Source organism: Phocoena phocoena, chromosome 12 (assembly GCF_963924675.1).
Source record: "Phocoena phocoena chromosome 12, mPhoPho1.1, whole genome shotgun sequence".
In the NCBI taxonomy this organism is placed as follows: Eukaryota; Metazoa; Chordata; class Mammalia; order Artiodactyla; family Phocoenidae; genus Phocoena; species Phocoena phocoena.
The window spans coordinates 32,563,002-32,586,401 of NC_089230.1; the positions used below are offsets into that span (position 1 = coordinate 32,563,002).

General features: G+C 38.2%; 1 protein-coding gene across 2 annotated transcripts in view; it reads left to right on the forward strand.

Annotated features, from left to right (window-relative positions):
- Window positions 1–23,400, forward strand: part of ARHGAP18 (Rho GTPase activating protein 18) — a 131,576-nt gene that overhangs the window by 65,740 nt on the left and 42,436 nt on the right. The window contains exons 2-5 of one of the 2 annotated variants that reach the window (XM_065888743.1): window positions 8,092–8,288; window positions 11,697–11,935; window positions 15,622–15,685; window positions 19,593–19,771. In XM_065888743.1, the coding sequence (XP_065744815.1) occupies window positions 8,092–8,288; window positions 11,697–11,935; window positions 15,622–15,685; window positions 19,593–19,771 (679 nt within the window). Of the gene's footprint in view, window positions 1–8,091; window positions 8,289–11,696; window positions 11,940–15,621; window positions 15,686–19,592; window positions 19,772–23,400 lie in introns of both variants that reach the window. The other variant, XM_065888744.1, reaches the window with a different exon arrangement.

A 23,400-nucleotide genomic window follows, 5' to 3' on the forward strand; every position in this document is an offset into this window, starting at 1 on the left:
TTGAAACTAACCAGAACAAGGAAAGGAGAGAGTTCTGGAGAAGAGCTGTGTCAGGTACATCCAAGTGTCAGGTAGATACAAGTCCTGGCGATGGAGAATTGAGTGGGGTGCATATGCAAACTCAGTTCGATATGCTTTGAACCAGTCTTCCAAGGTCTTGATATTTCATGTCAAGTCCCACTGCTGATCTCTTTACCCTCGTCTTGGAAAATGACTTAGACATTCAGATCCCTGGCTACCATTTGGCTACTTGTTGTTGAGTCTTGATGCCAATGGAGGAGGAAAAACTGCCTCCTGAGAGAGACTGGGGGAGCTCAAAACAAAGAGGATCTCACTTCTACCCAGAACCAAAGCTCGAAAATAAGAAAGACCGATGTCTGGTGGCCGGTGTTAGCTCAAAACTTCCCCTTTACATACCCTATGTCTATACTTAAAAGGGAAGGGAGTTTTTCCAATTTGCTTTGGCTGCCTCATGACTCTCCCACATGCCCTTCTGTCTTGTGCCTTTTCTCCTTTCTTTCTACTAGACTTGGTGGTAGTCGCTGCTGCCTATACCCCTATTCTTTTTTTTTTAACATCTTTATTGGAGTATAATTGCTTTACAATGGTGTGTTTCTGCTTTATAACAAAGTGAATCAGTTATACGTATACATATGTTCCCATATCGCTTCCCTCTTGCGTCTCCCTCCCTCCCACCCTCCCTATCCCACCCCTCTAGGTGGTCACAAACCACCTAGCTGATCTCCCTGTGCTATGCGGCTGCTTCCCACTAGCTATCTACCTTACGTTTGGTAGTGTATATATGTCCATGCCTCTCTCTCGCTTTGTCACAGCTTACCCTTCCCCCTACCTATATCCTCAAGTCCATTCTCTAGTAGGTCTGTGTCTTTATTCCTGTCTTACCCCTAGGCTCTTCATGACATTTTTTTTTCTTAAATTCCATATATATGTGTTAGCATATGGTATTTGTTTTTCTCTTTCTGACTTCACTCTGTATGACAGACTCTAGGTCCATCCACCTCACTACAAATAACTCAATTTCGTTTCTTTTTATGGCTGAGTAATATTCCATTGTATGTATGTGCCACATCTTCTTTATCCATTCACCTGTTGATGGACACTTAGGTTGCTTTCATGTCCTGGCTATTGTAAATAGAGCTGCAATGAACATTTTGGTACATGACTCTTTGAATTATGGTTTTCTCAGGGTATATGCCTAGTAGTGGGATTGCTGGGTCATATGGTAGTTCTACTTGTAGTTTTTTAAGGAACCTCCATACTGTTCTCCATAGTGGCTGTATCAATTTACATTCCCACCAACAGTGCAAGAGTGTTCCCTCCCCTATTCTTTTAGTGATGTTCGCATATGAATTGGTTCCACCATAGTTTTCTGTAAAAGTGAGAAAGCCAAGTTTTCATAGCTCTCTCTTGGCAGCGTCGCTAATGGGCTTCTCTTCTCAGCTTTACTTAGGCAAAGTTAAGTAAATAGAGCATCATCAGTTCATTTGCTCATTGTTTTGCTGTGTGTCAAAATTGGGCGGACGCTCTGTGAAGACTACAGCAATGTGCTAGACGTATGTTAAGTGACGTTTATTTTTAAAGAAAAAGAAAGCTGAAAGAAATAATGGGTAAGTTTTATCCTTCCCCCACATGAAAGGGGTTAAATATGCAAAGGGTAAAAGTAAGTTTACTTGAAATGTGAAAACTAACTAATATATTTTAAAAATAATAGCAATTGGGTCAGGTAGAAGATGTGAGGAATCCTTTCCCTGGGCTCCGAAGGCTGCCTGGGAGTGGGGAGAGTGTGGGATTGCTTTCCAATCAACTTCTTACTGCCTTAAGGCACTGTCAGTGTTCTTTCTTTCTGGTGTCAGAGCCACTTCTAATAATTACTGCTTTCAGCTAGACAATAGTAGGCATTCACTTCCCGGGAAAAATGACTTGGGTCATTCATAAGCTGCAGCTCTTCGTAGTCATTCAAATTCAGTGTAGGCTTATGGACAGGCCATTACGAGTATTAATAGCTTCACCATCTCATGATGGCAGTGATTACTTCTTTGATATCACTGACGAAATAAAAGAGAAAGATCTACACATCAGAAACACTTTTTTTTTACCCCCAGCCTAGAGATAATGTAGCTGGAGAGACAGAGTGAATTTTTAAAACATTAAAAAAATTTTAAACATCTTCAAAACAAAGCTTTTTAAAAAATGGGTATATTTGAAGTTTGCCCCAGCGTGGCACAAGCCACTCTTTATAAAATGCATTGGAAAAGAATTCTCATGCATTTTAAAGAGGTATGATTTGACTGTTAAATGTATTTTTCTCTAGATAAGTGTAGTGGTCATTTAAAAATGTTAATTATAGACTGCGTGAACAAGATCACTCTTGGTTTTGCTGTGTGCGATATAAACTCACAAAGACTGGAGCATCAGACGTGAAAAAAGTAAATTCTACCCTTTCTAGTCTATTTGGTATAATAGACCGAAAAAGAAATGAGGACACTAATTTTGGTTCAGCCATCACTTTGCTGAGATTTTGAAGAAGACTTAACCCTGGCGCCTCATTACCTCATCTAGAAAATGATGGGATAGGTTTAAATCTCTAAGGTCTAATACCATTCTAAAATTTACACTTCAATAAATATGGCTTTATCTAAAATATACTTGGTCATTATGGTTTGATAAGCAATGATCTCAATAAGAACTTTTTTTTTTTGGCACATTAAAAACAGAACCAAAAAACAAAACAAAAATAACCTTATTCTCTTATATCTCTCAACCCAGTCACTTCTTTTCCCATGTTGGAAGTAAAAGTAGAATAAGGAGCACGAAAGAGAGTGTACGTGTGAGGATCTTGTAAGAAAAGAAAACAAATAAACAAAACCAAGTCCTAGCATCAAAGGACTTCACGAAAGCAGACTTGGGGCCACAGAAATGCCCTGGAAGGAGCAGGACCAGGAGACAGACCGAATATAAGTGTAGCAATATGATTCTTGATGGGGCAGGGTACAAAAAGTCGAGATTGGATCAGATTGTTAAATATGAGTTCAAAGAAATGTCCTAGTTCCAAATAAATGCCTTGAGATAATTGTAGGAAGAGATACAGATGGATGACAAAGGAGCATTAAAGAAAATACATATTTTCAAATACACTGGTCAAAAGGGGAAGCTTAGACAGGATTTCTGTCCATTGTACATGGCGGATGAAAGCAAATGATGGGGGACTTCCCTGGTGGTGCAGTGCTTAAGAATCTGCCTGCCAATGCAGGAGACACAGGTTCGAGCCCTGGTCTGAGAAGATCCCACATGCTGCAGAGCAACTAAACCCGTGCGCCACAACTATTGAGCCCACATGCCACAACTACTGAAGCCTGGGCACCTAGAGCCCGTGCTCCGCAACAAGAGAAGCCACTGCAGTGGGAAGCCCGCGCACCGCAAGGAAGAGTAGCCCCCGCTCGCCACAACTAGGGAAAATCCGCACGCAGCAACGAAGACCCAACGCAGCCAAAAATAAATCAATAAATTAAATAAATTTATAAAAAAAAAAAAAGCAAATGATGGAAGACATTGGCAAGGTAGGGGTTTTTAAATAATGCTTTTATTCTTTGTCATTGTAGTATGAATTAAATATGGATATATCATTGGAATAAGTCCCAGTCTTGATGAAAGGCTGTAAAACTAAACTAAAATAAACAAAGAAGTAGGTCAAAGGTCACTAGGAAAGCATGTCTGTTTCTTTCAGTAAGGCTTTCTGCAGTGTTGCCCACAGAATTGAAAAGTGCTTTTTCAGATCCGTTCGGTGTTTTTGAGAAATCCTGGAGCAGTGTTTTCAAAGTGTGGTCGTGGAACACCTGAGGCTCTTGAGACCCTTTCAGGGGTCTGGGAGATCAGAACTATTTTCATAATAACACCGAGATGTTACTGGCCTTTTTCATTCTCATTCTCTCTTGAGAATACAGTAGAGTTTCCCAGAAACGACATGACTTACAATATCTCAGAAGAGTAAATGCAGAGGCAGATGTGAGAATCCAGATGTTTTCTATTAAGCCAGACATTAAAGACGGTTTCAAAAATGTAAAACAATGCTACTTATCTCACTATTTTTCTGTCTTGGTTTGGAAAACATAGATAGGGCTTCCCCCCTGCCCCAAATGTTATTTAAGATATTTATTCTTCTTATTCTTAAATTAATTAGTGTTTACATTTTTTTGGTTTTAATATCTAATAGTGTCCATATCAGTGGATATAATCTATCTCAAAAACACTCTGGAAGCAAGCCCTTGAAAATTTTTAAGTGTGGAAAGGAGGTCTGAGACCAAAGGTTTAAGAATGACTGTCCCTAGAGGATAAGTAATTTCTCTGAACCTTAGAAGAGGGCGAAGGTGACCTTATTAAACTATGGGAGTGGCAGTTATCTGTAGTTAGCAGTTACACAAATGTTAGCAATGATGCTAACTTGAGTGCCTTCTTCTTGGTTACCTCTGAGACACTTTAATAGGAATTCTTATTTGATAACTCACAACAGACAAAGCAGTGAAGGCTGTTGGCATTCTTTCCATTTTATAGATAGGAAAATGTTAGAATCGGAGAAGTGATTTTCCAAGGATCATGAAAAAAATGTTGAGCTGGAACCATTTGGTACTTATGAATCCTAGTCCTATATGTTTTCCTGCTGTTTCACTGACTGCATTGGTGCTAGGACGAATCAAGAAATTTTCTTCTAGTGGACCACAGCATGGTGTGTGGCAAACTCTTAACTCCTTGTGGAGGACAGCTTGTGTCAGATCACTTTAAGATCCTCTACAACAAAAAAAAAATAACAGGTATCACTAACACCCTGATGATATCAGTACATTTGAAATTCACTGGCCAGGTGGAAAAAATATTACAGAAAAATGGGATAAAATAAACCTGGGGAAAATATAAGGAAACAAAACTCCAGTTTTTATCAACACAGCATGAGGACATGTCAGCAAGATAACACACCATGAAGGCCCATGGGGAGTCTGTAAAGTTGAGTATTTGCTGGTGATGCTATAGTGCCCATGGGAAAAAAGCCCAAGTGATAATACTGTGATGTATTAGAGCAAGACTTGTACAGTGGACTAGGAAGCATCTTCTCTTAGAGGACAGTGTCTAGTTCTGTAGTTATAGTTGTAAAAGGTGAGAAATGGGGGAGTTTTGGAAGAGTGGTCATGGATGTTTAGCGCATGGGATTCTGGATGGGGAGTGAGGAAAAGCAAACAGAGAACCATCATTTGCTGGTAAGTCAGGCGGAGGTAATTAGTAGTTGCCTGTGGGGCAAAGCGTGTGTTTCTCTGATTTGAACACCATGTGTTGCCTGGGATCTTTTGGAAATACAGAATATTTCTGCTGCATACTTCATTATGTCTAGCAGATGTTGCTTTTATGTTTTTGAGCCCAATTTGCAGAATGAACATGGTGTCGTAAAACATACTCCTAAAAACAGAAGAGAGGAAACTAGTTAACTGGCCTCTTACCAGGACAGTTTTAAGAAGGGCCAGACTTTTTAGCCGTGGCCTGTCTGGAGTACAAAAGTGAGACTCTTCTAGGAAGAAAAGCAGTGTCATGACATGTTTATTGATGTAAACTGTGAATAAAGAATGTTCAGTCACCTTTTTAGAGAAAATATAAACTATTCGGCATCTAAGGAGGGAACTGTCACTGGACGGTTGCCTCCTACCTTCACTCCATCCCCTAATATTTAAAAAAATTGTTTTCTTGCAACATTTGCCAGTGATCCAAAAAAAGAAAAAAAAAAAATCCTCCTTTTCATGACTCAGTGTCTTCAGGTTGTTACAACAAACCTGTTCAGCTTTTGAATCTTATTAAAGTCAAAATACTGAGTCATTCATCAGCACTAAGCGATATTTTCGCTTTATGCGTGTTTGGAAAGCAGGGCTTGCTATAGAAGGTATATTTACATAACAACACTGTTGCTCAATGCCCTTGCATTTTTCTGCACATGCTCCTATCTTAATGGAAATTTACTGGAAAATTCTTGCCAGAATAAACACATTCCTTCAGGAGTGAAAGGCTTAATGTGCTTTTCGTTCAACGCACCACTTTCCTGTGAGCAGATGAACCAAATTATTTGGCATTAGTCATACTTCACACATTCCACAGTTCTCATCATGATCTCCCGTGGGGCTAAGGGTTGTCGAAAATAGCAATAAAGTAGACAATCTTACATTATAATGAGAGGTAGAACAAAAGCAAGGAAGGGCGTCTATATATTTGACGTGAGATAAACCAAAAATGAATCCGGCAAACACTGTAAATTAGCTTTAGCTATCCTGATAAAGCAGGATGAAGGAATATGAACCAGAGATCAGTTGAGCTGGTGATCACAGAAATAAAAAATATAATTTACTTTTCACTTTTAAGAGAAAAGAGAGCTTTCTCATTCACATTGTAACTTAAGAATCAGGAGTATAAACCCTAAACTGAGAACACCGGTGGTATCATGGCCGCAGGGTGGGATACAAGGATGTAAACAGGAGTTGGGGCAGGGAGGGAGGAAGTGTCCTTTGAATTAAGGGATGGGGGGCGGCAAACAATGGACAATGGAGGCTAGAGGAAAGAGATTCACACAAACATGTCTAGACTTCCTCCTGTTGGCCCTCATTCTAACGCCCACCCATCACCAGGCCAGGATTGCTGCTGGGGTGAGATTATAGGGATTGTTCCATCATTCATGCCACCAGCATTAATAAAGTATGTAATCAAGGCAGAGAGAACCATCTTTAAAGGGATAAAACTGGCCGATTAGCGCATTACAGTTAAGTAGTCAGTTATATTGCATTTATTTGCAGCAATAGGTAATTAAGTTCTTTGACTTTTACTAAGTCAGTTGGAATTAAACTCCTGGGTAGATTCGACCAGAGTTTAGTGACCTTCTTCCTTATGCTGTATTAAATCCTACTATTTTAAATAACTATGGGAAAGGCCAGTTTAAATGTGAAAATGTTCACACACTATTAAAGAATTTTGTTTTGTTGCATTTCTTTTTATTTTCTCTATGTGCAGTAAGTAAAACCAGTCTAGCAGAGTATTACTTCCTAATGTCTTCTTGGGAGATAAAAAAGCAATTTGATATCAGAGTAACAAAACACTCATTCACCAGTTATTGTCTCCACTCAAATTGTATTTCTGAAAAATTATTGAATATAAAGGGGAAAAACCATAGCTGAAAAATTTCCTTCTTCAAGTAATAAGGCTTTTCCCTCTCTATCTCAATATAAACAATAATGAAGCAATTTAATATTTCTATTCTATATGGGTTTTTTAAATTATTAGGCACTTTAATTCAATGTTAGTAGTAGGTAGGATATGACTTATACAGAAAAAAATATAGTTGAAGTCATTAAAAAATTTATTCACTTATCCTTTTCTTCATAGATTATATTTAACTAAATGTTTACAAGGTGATTCCTAACTACTTATTCAGAATTGCCAATAAATACATTTTTTACCATGTTTTAAAATATATGTAAGTAATGGGTACATTTATAAGTGTAAATATTAAAAGTTGCTTTCTAAAATAGAGTGTAACAGCAAACTTAATATACCATCCTTCTGTTGATGTTTTGGTTCCAAAAAAAACAAAATGAAAATTCAAATGGTGCCTCATTCATTGATTGTGGATATTTGCTATGTAAGGGTTGATTGAGTTTGATTTTTAGGTATCAATGATAAATATGAAATACTGTGTAAAATTCAATCCTAGTTTAATTAACCTCTAATCAAGATTTAACCTGTTGCTTTCTAAGAACAAATTTTCAGGTTTAAAGAAGCCTTAAAATAATTTAAGTGAAATGGAAAAATATTTATCACATTGCTGTTTGTTCTTTGCCATGCTTTTCCACAGAGGATAAAACTGTTCATTCTACAAGCGTATTATAATCAGTAGCCTCTCAAGATAAACAGTTTCAAAATACACATCTCTTTGGTTTTGTTAAGGAGAACTTGAGTTTCCAAATTCTCCAGCTCAGTGCTATGATATTTTAGAAATTGTACTACTTCCTCATGTACTAAGATGAGCCGTGTTTTCTTTTGAATTTATAGTCGCAGATACGGCCAGTATACCATGAACCAGGAAATCACCAAAGTTATAGAAAGACCTCCATTTGATCGATCAAGTTCCCAGGATTCTTTGGATGAACTATCTATGGAAGATTATTGGACCGAACTAGAAAATATCAAGAAATCCAGTGAGAACAGACAAGAAAATCAAGAGGTGGTGGTTGTCAAAGAGCCTGATGGTAATAATGAAATTAGCAAAACTTCTTTCTCTTTTTTTCTTTTTCTCTCTCTCTCTCTTTTTTAATATGTATAGATGGGAAATGAATACATGGAAAGGAAGAGGAGGAAAAAAAAATTAAAGCTAGGAAAACCAGAAAAAGATAAATGGTAGCTGCCTTTCAACTTGAAAATGACTTAATTTTGGCAGATTTATAGATGCAGCTGACAAATATAAGTGGCATAAGTAAATTCACTTAGTTTTGGATGTGGCTAGAATCTTGTTGGCTAAGCTTGCTGTATCATAGACTCTTAGACTAGAATTTTGAAATCATCTAAGCTTTATTTAAATTCCTTCTTTGATATCCTAGCCACATGGCCATTTGGCCTCTAGTGAGTATAGATGCTGATGATATGAGTATAGATGCTGCTTTTCCGTCAGCTTGAGCTGTTTCGGTGTTCTTTATTTTATTGATTTACAATCTGCTCTACACTACCTTTTACTCACTTATTGTAGATCTGCCTTCTGGAAGATCAGAACAAGTCTGTATTATTTTTTGCATGATAGCCTTTCAAATGGTTGAGGATAGTTGTCTTGGTACTAGCCAAGCAACTTTTTCTAGAAGGAAAGATTCACATAAATCCATCCTTGTTGATGATTTGCAGACCTGTCCCAGTACTGGTCATCTTATCTTTCAAAATATCATCCTCCAGATTGGCAGCAGTGCCACAGTTTAGCCAGCTAAGCTCAGGGTACAGATTTGGACAGTGGAAGATGGTATTAGCATTCTTAGCCTCCATATTTACTTCTTGTATTTGGTTCATAATTTCACTCAAGTCTCTAGCTGCATTTCCCACAGTCTCCACTACTGTATTTGATATTCTGGAAGAAACATGTAAAACTTCACTTTTTTTTCCCCCTTAAATTTCATGCTTTTTTTTTTTTTTGCTAATCTATTAAATTAAAGTAGACACTAGGTTTCTGATGCCCAACTCTGGCATCTATTATATTAGCATTCTTTCTATGCCTTGTGCCATCTATAAGTTTGTAAGTAAGTCTTTGGTGTATAAGTTGATACAAATGCCAAGAAAGTAAGAGCCACAGATAGTACCTTGGGACCCACTGCTAGTAGTGACCTGTTTTTCAACAGAAGACTTCTTTTTTTTATATATATAAATTTATTTATTTTTGACTGTGTTGGGTCTTTGTTGCTGTGTGTGGGCTTTCTCTGGTTGCGGGAGTGGGGACTATTCTTCGTTGCAGTGCGTGGGCTTCTCACTGCGGTGGCTTCTCTTGTTGTGGAGCACGGGCTCTAGGTGCGCGGGCTTCAGTAGTTGTGGCTCACGGGCTCTAGAGCGCAGGCTCAGTAGTTGTGGCGCACGGGCTTTGTTGCTCCGCGGCATGTGGGATCTTCCCAGACCAGGGCTCGAACCCCGGTCCCCTGCATTTGCAGGCGGATTCTTAATCACTGCGCCACCAGGGAGGCTCTCAACAGAAGACTTCTTAATAATGCTAAATGACTTAGCATCAAGTTGTTTAGTACTGAAATCTATCAATACATAAATAGGCTTTTCTCCTTTGCTATACCATTTGTTGAAAAAAAGCAACCGATAATACTTGAAAAAGAAAAGTTAGAGATTTTCCTTAATTTAACACTGATTTGTAAAAGAAAATTATAACCAACTCATTCTTTTATTTGGGTTCTCTTTCATTTTACTCTCATTCTTTCTCACTTTACCAATCCAGTTGAGCTTTTTTGTGGTAATAGTGTCTCCCAACCTTTCTGTCTCAATGTTTCAAGATGGCAGCAGCATACCAGTGGCCTGCTGAGTAAGGAAAAAACATTCTGCAGAAAGCAGCACTCAAGCCTGTTACATAGCCATGTGTCCTTAGCTATTTCATACTTCTCCAAGACTAAAATGGATTCGTAGAGTGTTGTGATTATCAAGAAGAATTGGGACTGTTTCTGTACACCCATGCCTTCTTTTTGACTTTAAATTGTTTGAATTTTACCTCTACTTTTTAATGGAACAAGTGACTCTATACTGTAATCTTGTTTACTTCCCTTATCATGGCAATATCAGCTTTTTTCTGGCCATTTGGTTTGATACACATATACCAAGTTCTACCTTAACAGCATTAATAATCACGGCTGACTTTTTATGTCAGCAAACAGTTTTTGTTGTCTGGCATGCAGAATGCCTGGCACTGCCTTATGTTTCTTGAAGCCAAGGTTATTAATACTTTATTTCTGCCCTCATGGAGTTTAGATAGTAGAGAGGGATAGATGGGCACACCAGTCAGGGCTCCATCATGTGATATGGACTATAATAGAGCTCTGCAAAGTTCTTCCCATGTGACATTCTCACATTTGGTTATGAGGCACCCAGGGCAGCTGTGGTTTAGTTTACAGATGAGAAAACAGAGTCAGCTTGAGGCTAAGTGACCCGGCCAAAGTGACATGGCCATCAAGGTGCAGAAATGGGGTAAGGACACAGGTCTTTTGTGTCTCAAGTCCTTGATCTTTCAATTTCCTCTATAAACATGGAGCTTGGAGTAAATCTATTCTAGTTATCATTCAGCTTTTCTGTTAATCATCAACAGATCTTCTTTTTTTTTTTGGCCGCGACGCCTGGCATATGGGATCTTAGTTCCATGATCAGGGATCGAATCCGTGCCCCTGCAGTGGGAGCACAGGGTCTTAACCACTGGACTGCCAGGGAAGACCCGAATCGTCACTAGATCGTATACAACATTTGCTTTACTGTTTACTTCCTTTCAGTGTTTTGAATGGATTCAGTTGTTTAATTGGTTTCCTATAATCTATTTTGGTCTTTTTGCTGAAAATAGTGTGCTTTAAAAAAACTTTGTAAAAAACATGACTTTGATGGGCCGACCTGGGGGTTAAAAAAATTAATTTGAAATTGATTAGTTCCTGATGTCCAGATGCTCTTTACTTCTTTGCCACACTCCCTGTCAGCTACAGCGAGCAGAGAAAACAAGCCTTTCCGTCAGTTAGGGTTGGACTCGGGTAGTGCTGAATTTAAGCCAAGAAACAGGGCTTTAATGGCCATCCCCAGCATCGACTTCCTTCTGTAACTTGATGGAAGTAAGTTATCTTTTCATGGCTTGCTCATCTCTGGAAAGGGAACAGTATTATCTTCCCCTGGTTAATCTGCAGGGAAGTTATAGAGGTTAATCACATGTGAAGTCATTTAAAACTTTTAATTGAGTGTATATGAAATGGATCTAAAATTTGATATCTTTATGCCTGGACTTTATGGCAGTTGTCCAAGTTTCAAATGATAATTCTTAGCACTGCGGTTTGGTTGTGATATAAGAGTTTCAGTAAGAGTTTTTAAACAGCTTAAAAAAATGTAAACGTTCTCATATTTTGTGATTTAAATACCATTCTTCTCTATTGTCTTAGAGGGAGAACTGGAAGAAGAGTGGCTTAAGGAGGCCGGTTTGTCCAATCTCTTTGGAGAGGCTGCTGGAGATCCCCAAGAAAGCATGGTGTTTTTATCAACACTGACCCGGACACAGGCGGCAGCTGTTCAGAAACGAGTAGAGACTGTCTCCCAGACCTTGAGGAAAAAAAACAAACAGTACCAGGTTCCTGACGTCAGAGATATATTTGCTCAACAGAGAGGGTCAAAAGAAAGGGAGGTAGGTTTTCTTTTTTGATAAAGCAAAGGAATAATTGCTTAGAATCAATTGAACCCATCCAGTTTAATTCAGATCATTAAAAACTTAATGGGCGTGTACATGCAAGGCGCTAAAGCTCCATGTTCTCCATGATCAAGAGGGACTTGACCCCTGTCCTTCTAGAAGTTATACTGATGGGGCAGAAAATGAAACAAGTTACATTTCTCTGTGACAGTCCCTGTGTTAGGTGTCCTTGGAGCTTTAGGAATGGCCCCAACCCCCTAGACAATGTGACTGCTAATTGTTACTTACAGAAAAGTCAAAGGGAGAGGATTCTTCCTTCTATGTTAACTCTTTTAGGAAAATTTGCTTTTTCTCTGGACTCATGTGGGGATGAATGGAAGTGGAATGTGAGGGAGCTAATTGTAGCTGAATTATAAAACAAGAACCCTGAACATGAAATAACTTCCCCTTTGCATCTAGCACCTAGCACGGTGCCTAGCACATAGAAGATTTGGGTAGATATTTGCTAAGATGATGAATTTATTAGTGGAAGCTGTTGGAGTCTGGTAGAGACTCTGGGGCTGATGGCTATCAGGGGAGGCATGGTACAAGTAGGAGATCTGTATGGCGTAGAACAATGCGGCTCAGTACAGCCAGTTGGTAGGCTGCTAGTGGCTTGTCCAGGAGGACCTCAAGAGCTTGCACAAAATGTAAATTAATATCATCTGCTCCTTCAACAAGAAAGTCTTGCTACAAAGAGGAAAAAAAGGTCAGCTGAACTTAATGATGTTCTTAAGGTCAAAGTTGATCTATACTCTGGACTGTTCTCTGATGAAGTTGGAATAGCTCTGGTCTAGAAGACCCAGTTGGATGATTGGAGTGAGAACAAACAGAATGGATGTTGAACGATGATTGCAGTGATAATAATAGCAGTTATATTTGCTGCTGCCACTACTGAACACCTACTGTGCCGAATACTTTCCATGCCATATCCCATTTCATCCTTAGAGCTGTCCTGTGAGTGAGGTATCATCGTTTCCATTCTACAGGCTCATAGACTTTAAGTCACTTGCTCAGTGGTCCTGTAGATAGTAAACCCAGATTTGTCAGACTCTAAATAAGTGCTTTTAACCACTGTGCATCCTGCTATGTTTGGGTTTACATATATGCTTCTGATATTAGTAGTCTCAGTAAATACATGAGATGTATTTACACTATAAATAAAGGGTAACAAAAATCTTTAAAGAATGAGGGACTAAATGGACTTATATTTAAGGTATCTTTCTGTCATATAGAGGTTTTTTGCTTTTTGTAGACATTTCATTCTTCCAAGAAATCCTTTATAGCTGCAGGTTCCTGCTCTATTTGCATGGTCAATTGTAGATCAAATCCAGTCCATTTTATAGGAGTTTTGGGGTGACTGGGTTGCTCTAGGTAGGTCTCTGGCTGCTGTGAGGCAGTTACGCGCTTGCATACCACCCAGTCGTTATTTGGGACATCCACTGGGGTTGAAGGACTGGACTTGGTTTCTAGCTGTAGAAAAATGAATAGTAAGGAAATATAGTATTATGACATTTCCTTCCCAATTAAAGAGCTCTCCCTGAGGGAGTTAAGAGGAAACAAAAGGGTGGGGGGGGGGGCAGAGCGCTGAGCCTAAGCAAACCATATACTGTGGGATTCCTGCCAGTCTCTAAGAGGATGTTGCTACTCAATGCTTCAAGCAACATTTTCCAGCAAATTCTTGGTAATGTCTAAACCACATGGTTTGAGTTCAAGGTAACTGGTGAGTTGTATCATCTGATGGAGTCAATAAGAGAGAAATAGCACAAGTAAATTAAAATAATGTTAACTTGCTTACACTTTATGCCTTTAATCGAAACACTGCCACCCATTAGAAATATGTCCCCCATCCCTCAAGCAGACATGGGCCAGCTATCTTTACTTGCAATTCTTCTATTCTCAACTAAGTACAGTGGGCCCTCCGTATCCCTGGGTTCTGCACCTGTGGATGCGGAGGGCTGGCTATACTATGCCATTTTTTATAAGGACTTGAGCATCCTCCAGTGTTGATCCGCAAGGGCAGGGGTGGGGGGTGTCCTGGAAGCAGTCTCTCACAGATACTGAGAGATGACTGTCCATATTCAGCTCTTCCGTTTCAAATGCTTCCTCATGAAGCCCTTGCTGACACTGGGAAATATAATACAGAAATGAATACCATCTGCACTGTTATCTTCAATTGCTTAGGAAAACAATTCCAACCACCTGCTCCAAAATACGTGTTCCTGTGTAAGATTAGAATTACTCCCTGTGTGCCCTGTGCCGTGGAGTGCTGGCCTTCTGCAGGCTCGTGGGCAGAGGGAGGAGGATGGTATTGCCCTGCCTGAGGGGGACTGAAGTAGTGCCACGACTCTCGTACCACTTCTGTGATTGGTAGTCGCTCTACACTGACCTGGGTACCTCTAACCTCTAAGTAGAGCACCTCTGCGTACCTGCCCCGGTGCTTTTCTAGACTCTTCTTGGACTGCAGGTGGAGAGGGGAGTTCTCCTCTGCTAACACCTGAGTTGAAGTATGTGGGGAGGGGACTACAAAGGCTATCTTCTTTTGTATGGAGAGGAAAATCCAGTGGAATGAGTATTTTAAAGACAGTTCATTCAAATAGACCTCTGTGTATGATTGATCTAGACTCCCCTTCCTGATTCCTGAATTCCTCCTGAAGCCTTACTTGGAGAGGAGGAAGTACAGCCTGGACACACTTACTGGTGAGAGAAGCCAGCCATGTTTTCCTGTGTCCATAAACCCTTGGAGGGCTGCATTCTTCAGGTGTCACTTCCACAACCCCTCGAAAAAGGAGTTCCTTTGAATATCTAAGCTCTTACTACCTGCTTGGTAATTTAGTTTTAGTTGATCTCACATTTATTACTAGCTTTTTAAAAAAATATGAAGAATTCTATTTTATTACCTACATGTCGACTTATAATTTTATTTTATAACAGCGTTATTGAGAGATAATTCACCAAGTCGCCCACTTAAAGTTTACAATCCAGAGGTTTTTTGTGTAGTCACAGATTCACAACCATCCTCACAATCCATTTTAGCAGCTTTTCATCATCTCCAAAAGAAAACCCGTACCCATTAGCAGTCATTCCTCATATTCCTCTCCTTACCCACTAGGCAACCACTAATTTACTTTCTGTCTCTATGACTTTCCTATTCGGAAGATTTCGTAGAAATGAAATCACACAATATGTGGTCCTTGTGACTGATTCCTTTCACTTAGTATAATGTTTTCAAGGTTCATCCGTGTTGTAGCATGTACCTGTACTTTGTTTCCTTTTATTGCAGAATAATATTTCATTGTTTGTGGCTCACATTTGTTTATCTACTCATCTGTTAATGGATATTGTTAACTTTTTGATATGTTTTCTTTTCCCTTCAATTTATAGCGGCGTTCTTGATGGCAGGGACACTCTTGATGTTGCCCTTATTCCCCACGGGGCTTAGTAGTGTGTCTTACAAGGTGTGGGTGATCACATGTTTATTGGGTGATTGCTTGTTGATTATACCTGTAGTCCTTGTTTTCTGTGATTGATATAATTCTGAGTGCGTTTCTTGTACTCTGAAGGTTGGTAATAGAGTTATTTCACAGTACCGTTTCTCTGGTTGTGAGGTGGAGATGATTAAATGGCCCATGTTCTATCTTTAGCCTCCAGATGGTGCAGAATCACAGTCAGTCAGAACAGACGAAAACAAATACCAAGGAAAAGATGGTAAGTTGGACCTGTTCTCTTGTATGTTCTCATTTATTAGTATAACAAACAGATAAGACCTTTTAAAATATTCATCTTCAATTCTGGTAAGCAAATTCTATTCAGATACTCATATAAAGTACCCAAATAGATGATTACATAAGACTGAGCATATAGTTGGCCTTTGATTTTTTTTAAATACTTGTCTATGTCTATCTGTTCTGACATCTCTGTACATAGTCAGTTTTCCCGAATGCTTACTATGTGCCAGGTACTATGCAGAGATATTTACCTAATTTAATAAACTCAGGAGATCTATGTAGTAAATATTGTTCTTAACCCATTCTACAAATGAGAAGTGAGGTTTGCAGATGTAAAGTTACTTTCCCAAGGCCACACAGCTGGTGAGGGGAGCCAGTGAATTTGGAACCTCATTTTCACATCTGAAGTTCTTAGCTCAGAAATGGATTGCTTTTCAGAAAGTTTAAAAAAACTTTTTTTTTTTTTAAGTTAAGATTTTTTTGAGGGGGGTGTCATTGATTACAACTCTCCTTTTCATTCCTTTTTCTGTATCTGTTATTTCAGAACTGGATTAGAAATTCAAGGCATGGATGAAAATAAATAGTAAGACTTTATTAATACTTACCAAGAAAGAATTTAAAGCTATTTCATGGATTTACAAAAAGGAAAAATTTCTAAATTAAGGTCACAGATTTAATCCTCAGTGTGCTGTTACTTAAAAACTATAGCAAAGGTTGTTGGTGGCTGCCTGAGTCCCGCTTGGGACTTTTCTTTTGTTTATGTCCTTAAGACCTGGCACCTGGAGTGTTCATGGCATTACTTGTGTTGTGTTTGGATTGGAAGTAGTGGAGTATCAGGTAGACTGTGGAGGCCTGGGAAGTGTTCCCAACCTTCCTATAAAAATCAAAGGTTAGTCCAAAATTACTGTATACGGGACATTTTGGAGTCTTGGAGCATCTAGTATCTTTATCCTTCCTTTCATACTTTTCTCAGAACTTCTCTCCTGCACCCCTGCCTTAAAATATATACACACACACGTATGTGCATATATAAGCACATGCATGCGTGTGTATAGACACATACGTGTCTATATATTTACGTCTATAAAAGCACTTGATTTTTACTGTTCTGTGGATATTTCTTTAGTTACATGTTTTATATCAGAATGAAATTACTGGGTGTTTCCCTAAGTCTGTGTGCCAGTAGGCACTGAAGTGGCAAGCAGGCTGGAATAGCCAGTGCAGGCGGGCTAGAGAGCTGGGTCGTTAAGAGAGACAGATGAACCTTTTGTGCCAATATCAATATGCTTTGGGCTTTGGGGAAGAGTGACTGGCAATTGCTAAATGAATACTGAGGAAAACATTGTCCTTTCTTGGTGTTTTCCTCCTTTGCCAGAGATGGTGATGTAGGCTATATAAACAGAAGTTCTGGAAGACAGGTTCATTATAGCAGTCCCTTCCAGCCTAGCTTGCAGCAGCCGAATGGAATGTGACAAACTTGCTGCCTGATTTACATCTGCTTTTGCTGGAATGCTGTGAAGTGGGCATAGAGCCTCCAGTCAGAATAATAAGAGAATGTGTATAATGCCATCCAAGTCACTGAGTATTTACTACTGCACCTGTTCTGGGCAATGCCATGCTCTTTTGCTAGCCAGTGAATTAACCAGTGTTATGCAAACATTGAAAGGTTCTGAATGAAATGCATGGAAAATATTGTCTGGAGTTCAAAAGTGGAGCTCTTTCCATTTGAAATCTGTAAGTGTGAGCTACGTAGTCTATTTTAAATGTTTTCCCTACACGTAGGCTTTTATGCATGTTCAATCAAAGTTACTTACTCTAAATGAAAAATAAAATTTTAATGTTGCAAGCATTGTTGCATTTCAAATTAATTAATCTACTGCTAAGTATCAATCTTAACTTTTCATCAAATGATACAACTCTGTGTATATGAAAGTCCAATGTTTAATACATACATTTAGAAATACTAATAATGCCGAAATAACTTTTAAAACTTTTGTGTTATGTTTTCTTTTCCGAGTTCCAAGGAGGAGGGGAAATTATTTTTTAAAATAAAGATATGGATTATTTTGGCCAATTGAAAAACTTTGAGTTTTGTAAAATATTTCTAACTCAGTGCTATTATCCACTTAAAAACCAAAGGAGAATAGATTAAATAAATTATATTATTTACACTTTTGGGCTTTAAGGGCCAAAAGGTTTATCTCAGCATTCTCTGTTAACGTTTCTCTTTGAGAGTAGATAATTGATTCATAGATACTTTTATTAATCAGTTAACTATTTCTTTTAGCAGTGCTCCTTTATCACCCCTGAAACTGTTTTTCCTGCTATCTGCCTTAACTGGAGTTACCATTTGATCCTTAAGCCTTTTCTATATTGTGTTTTTTATTTTTGCCAATTTTTGGAGGAACTTCATATGTATAAAATGTATTCTAACTTAATTATAATTATTCTCCTCAGTTTTGAATTCAGCACAGAACATTTGTTTGTGTGTATGGGGAGGTGGTGTTTATTGTAGCTCTGACATGGGGCTGTTAAGGAGAAGAGGGAGTCGTTTTAACATTCTTGACCATAAACACTCAGCTTTTAGAAAGGTAGCTTCTAATTTAAGAAAATGGCTAATCAGTTTTTTCCTCTTAGAATGGTTTCCTAGGAAACCAACATACATATTCACAGTAAAACATAAAGCAGTGTAAACCAATGGGAATGTAAAACTCAAATTGTGCTTTGACATTTAAGTTAATACTTTAAAAATTAATCGGAGAGAGGTCTAGTTATCCTAATTAAAAAAAAAAATTGTCACAGGCTGTTGGAAAAGCATAATGTGACATAGATGGCAGCAGATAAATACAATCAAAGAGCTTTACATTTTCTCTTGTTTTTGGAATTCACATGGGTCCATTTTACTTACTTTCTTAACTGTGAGATGTCACCAGGGCCAGCTATATAATTTGCAAGGCCCAGTGAAAACTGAAAATGTAGGGCTTCTTGTTCAAATTGCGAGACAGCAACAGTAGAACGTTAAACCCAGCTTGGGCCCCCGCTGAGTACTACATAAGTCCTACAACCACGAAGACAAACAAACCAAGAAAATAATGTTAAATTTATTATAAACTGTTGATGTAAATACATGGAACTTATTTCATTAGATTTATAATTGTAAGAGAGCTGTTATATTCTTTGTAATGATCTGGTGCAAAACCTGTTGGTTCTGGTACCAGGTACCTCCAGACCTGACTCCCGCAGTGCACATTTTTGGTGCTAACTTTTGTTTTGGAATTTTTACTATGATAGATAAGTAACATTCCAGGAAGGACATGCAGGGCATGGAAGAAATCTTTTTCAGGAATCTGTTCCACTGTAAGGAAATTAAATGGTATATCATAGTTTTAAGAGAGAGTAAAGCTAACCTCCTTCTCTCCTTTTTTTTTGCTTTTACTCTCCCAGTATAAAATAAAGCAATGATTAAGTCTACTAAATTTTTGTGAGGTTTTTCATTCAGAGCTTGAGATCACCCATCAATGTTTTGGAAAATAAAGCAATGATTAAGTATAAAATAAAGCAATGATTAAGTCTACTAAATTTTTGTGAGGTTTTTCATTCAGAGCTTGAGATCACCCATCAATGTTTTGGAACTGGACTCAGTCTAAGAATTGTGACCTCACAGAAAGATTCCACAATTCAACTCTGGCTTTCTAGTCACCACCTTCCCTCCTCTACACCCCCATTCACCATTGGTAGAATTCCTTGAGTATACGTTTTACTATTAAAATAACCGTTAATTATTGCTTATAGTAAATAGTACTTTTCCCAAAGGTTTATATGGTTGATGTATTAGAAGTTAAAAAAAGAAGTAGCCAAAGCACTTGAATCTTTTGTCTTTTTCCCAGATCAGGCATCTAGCCTAGTTGTTGGTGGAAAGGAGCTGACTCCATTGGTGCCTGAAGAGGCACCTGCCTCTGAAACAGACATCAACCTGGAGGTATCATTTGCAGAGCAAGCTGTCAATCAGAAAGAGAGCTCCAGAGAGAAGATCCAGAGGAGCAAAGGGGACGATGCCCTGTTACCTGTACGTAATACACTATTCAGATGTCATTATCAGAGTATATTTTTCATCAGCTTTTTATTTGGAAAATTTTAGGTCCTTAGAAAAGTTGAAAGAATAGTATAACATACACTCGCAGCCTTCCTGTAGATCCATTTAACATTGTATAACCTTTACTTTCTTTTTACATATATCTATCTATCTACGTATAGGTTATACTATAGACATAAACTCACTTTTTTTTTTTAGCCTAACAAGAGCATACAAAACAAAACACAGTTATAATGCTTAAGAAATTGAACATTAAAACAATAATTATATTTTAATATATGATCATATTAAAATGTTCCCAATTGTCACAATATTGTCCTTAATATCAATAGCTTCTCCCTTACTCCCACCTGGGATTCAAACGAGGGTCATGTTGCATTTAATGTCATATTTTTTTGGTTTCTTAAATCTAGATCAGATCCCTTGATTTTTCTTTAATATTTTAAAGAGTCCAAATCAAATTTCTGATTTTGTCTGTTCTTGGTGACTGAATTCACATTAAACATTTTTGGTCACACTACTGCGTAGATGATGTTTATGCCTCTCATTGCATCATCAGAAGAGGGGCATGACATCAGATGGTCCCTTTACTGGAGATGGAATTTTGACCACTTGGTTAAGGAGACGTTCACTGGATCTCCCCATCATAAAGATACCTTTTCCTATGTACAATTAATACTAATTTGTGATCCTTGAGACCGAGGGAATATCTTACCGCCCAGTGGCTTCACCATGCATTTGTAATCCTTGCCTGAAACAATAATTAGACTAGTGTTTGAGAAATGGTGATTTTCTCATTCTATTATTTCTTCTATATTGATTGGCTGGCAATCTTCCATAATAGTGCTTTTCCTCCCTTTTTGTTTTTGAATATCACTATTCAAAAACTTTCTTTATTCAGTGTTTTATAACTCATTATTGTTTTTCTTTGATGTTTAAATTTACCCAGATTTGACAAAAGGGAGCCCTTCAAGCTGGTTCCTATGCCATTTTAACATGTCCTCATTCTTTTACTCCTTTGCTTTCTAGTACAAGATGTTCCAGGCTCACCTTGTACTTTTCTCCTCTCAGATTAGAAGGAATCTGTTTCTTCAAGGAGTCCTTGTTTCTTCAGTAGCAGATTGTGTTTAGAAACCAACCTCTGTGTACTGAGTGTTCTCATTGCTACCGAATGTCTTATATTTTTAAAAAATACATTTACTGGTATAGATGAACTGGTTTGCAGGGCAGAAATTGAGACACAGATGTAGAGAACAAACGTATGGACACCATGGGGGAAAGCGGCGGGGGTGGTGGTGGTGGTGGTGTGATGAATTGGGAGATTGGGATTGACGTGTATACACTGATGTGTATTAAATGGATGACTAATAAGAAAAAAAAATACATTTACTTATTTTGTAGGATTTCACCACACAAAAGTTAAAAAGCATAGTATAATGAACTCCCCAATACTCACCACCTGGCCTTAACATTCATTTTCCCATGACTAGTCCTGTCCCCCAACCAGTTCCCTACTCTGTGTTATTTTGAAACACATCTCTGAATTATATTTTGCCATCTATAAATATTTCAGTATTGTTTCAAAAAGATAAAGAGGGTTTTGTAAAAAAGCACATATCCAGGGCTTCCCTGGTGGCGCAGTGGTTAAGAATCCGCCTGCAAATGCAGGGGACACGGGTTCAAGCCCTGGTCTGGGAAGATCCCACATGCCGCGGAGCATCTAAGCCTGTGTGCCACAACTACTGAGCCTGTGCTCTAGAGCCTGCGAGCCACAGCTACTGAGCCTGTGTGCCGCAACTATTGAAGCCAGCATGCCTAGAGACCGTGCTCCTCAACAAGAGAAGCCACCGCAATGAGAGGCCCGCGACCCACAATGAAGAGTAGCCCCCGCTCGCCGCAACTAGAGAGAGCCCACGCAGCAACAAAGAAAGACCCAACGCAGCCAAAAATAAATAAAATAAATGAAAAAAAACCCAAAAAATACATATCCATATTACTATTATTGTACCTTAAAAATTGCTAATAATTCTTAATTTCAAATATCTAATCAGTGTTCAAATTCCAAATTGAATCACAAATTTCATGTTTTTTTTTTTTTAGTTTGTTTGAATCAGGATCCAGATAAGGTTCATACATTGCAGTTGGTTGATAATGCCTTTCAATCGTAATCCCTTCCTCCCTCCCTCCTTCTGTCTCTGTGTGTCTCTCTCTCTGCCTCCTTCCCTCTCTCCCTTATTTCATTACTCTCCCTCTTTTTCCTTATCCTTTCTTCCATTCCTCCCTTTCCTTCTCCCTCAAAATTTGTTGAAGAAACCTGGTTATTAAGCTTCTTGTTCTGTCCCCATGTTCTTCTGCTTCTTGTAAATTGGTTGACTCTAGATTGATCAGACTCAGGCTCATCTTTTGGTCAAGACTACTTCATATGTGATCATGTATCAAGAGATTGAAAATATCTGGTTGTCTTGTGGGAAATTAGCAGCTGCTGCTGATCAATGCTTGGATCCATTTGTTTATTGATGGTTACAAAATGATGTTCTAATTTCTTTTTTTCCTTTATTAATTTGAATACTTCTATTAAGAAAAATGTTCTCAAATGGGTTACTTCTTACTTTCATTGACCAGTTTTCAATATTTTTTTTGTTCCCTAGCATCTTTCATCAGTGAGCAATTAGTGTTGTTTCATTTTAATTTTCTTATAAAAATAGTATCTTAACTCATGGATGTAGACATATATGACATGACCCTAGAGAAAATTTCTCATATGTTTCTGGTATATTTTCTGCTTCAGACTTAGAATTGTCTGTTTCTGCAAGAAACTCTGATTCCATTTAGTAGAAATATACTTTTGTGAGTATGTTCAAGACACTAGGAATGTTCCTTTCTCTGAGTTGGTCATTGCTTAAAGCCTTTTCAGAGGACAGAAGTACATCTGTGTCTTCTTTCTTCCATGCTGAGAATAGTGGTTTTCAGGATACAGCAGATAATACAGTTAGAATATCACATAATTATTTATGTGTTTTATCCTCCGTTAATGCACAGCATATCAACAGTGTGATTACTAAGAAACAGTTTAAGCCTGTTTTTCTTTTCCTCAGTTGGTTGTATCCTTGGGATACATCCCGGAAGGACTGTAATAATCAAGTTACTCTGCTTTAGGTCGTTTAGGATAGTGATTCTCCATGTGGTCATGCCACCAACTGCATACCTGGTTGGGTTAATTAGTTTCATTTCATATTGAATGTTTAGGGATTGCTGTTTTGAAACTTAAGTTTATTTTGTAAACATGTAAATTATTTAAGTGGTCCAAAAGTCAGAATTAAAAACAAGGTGTATAAGAAGTCTCACTTCTATACTTGAGCCATCACCCTCTTCTCTCCCTGCCCTTCACAGGTAAATTTCTTTTAATTTTATGGTTTATCCTTCCATTCTTAGATAAATGGTAGCCCACTATACACACTTAATTATTTATTTACTTATATTTGACTTAGCAGTATGTCTTGGAGATCACTCCACAGTAGTAGAGAGAAATATTTCTTATTCCTTTTTATTTATACATTGTACCCTGCTGTGAGGATGTATCGCAGTTTATGTAACCAGCCACC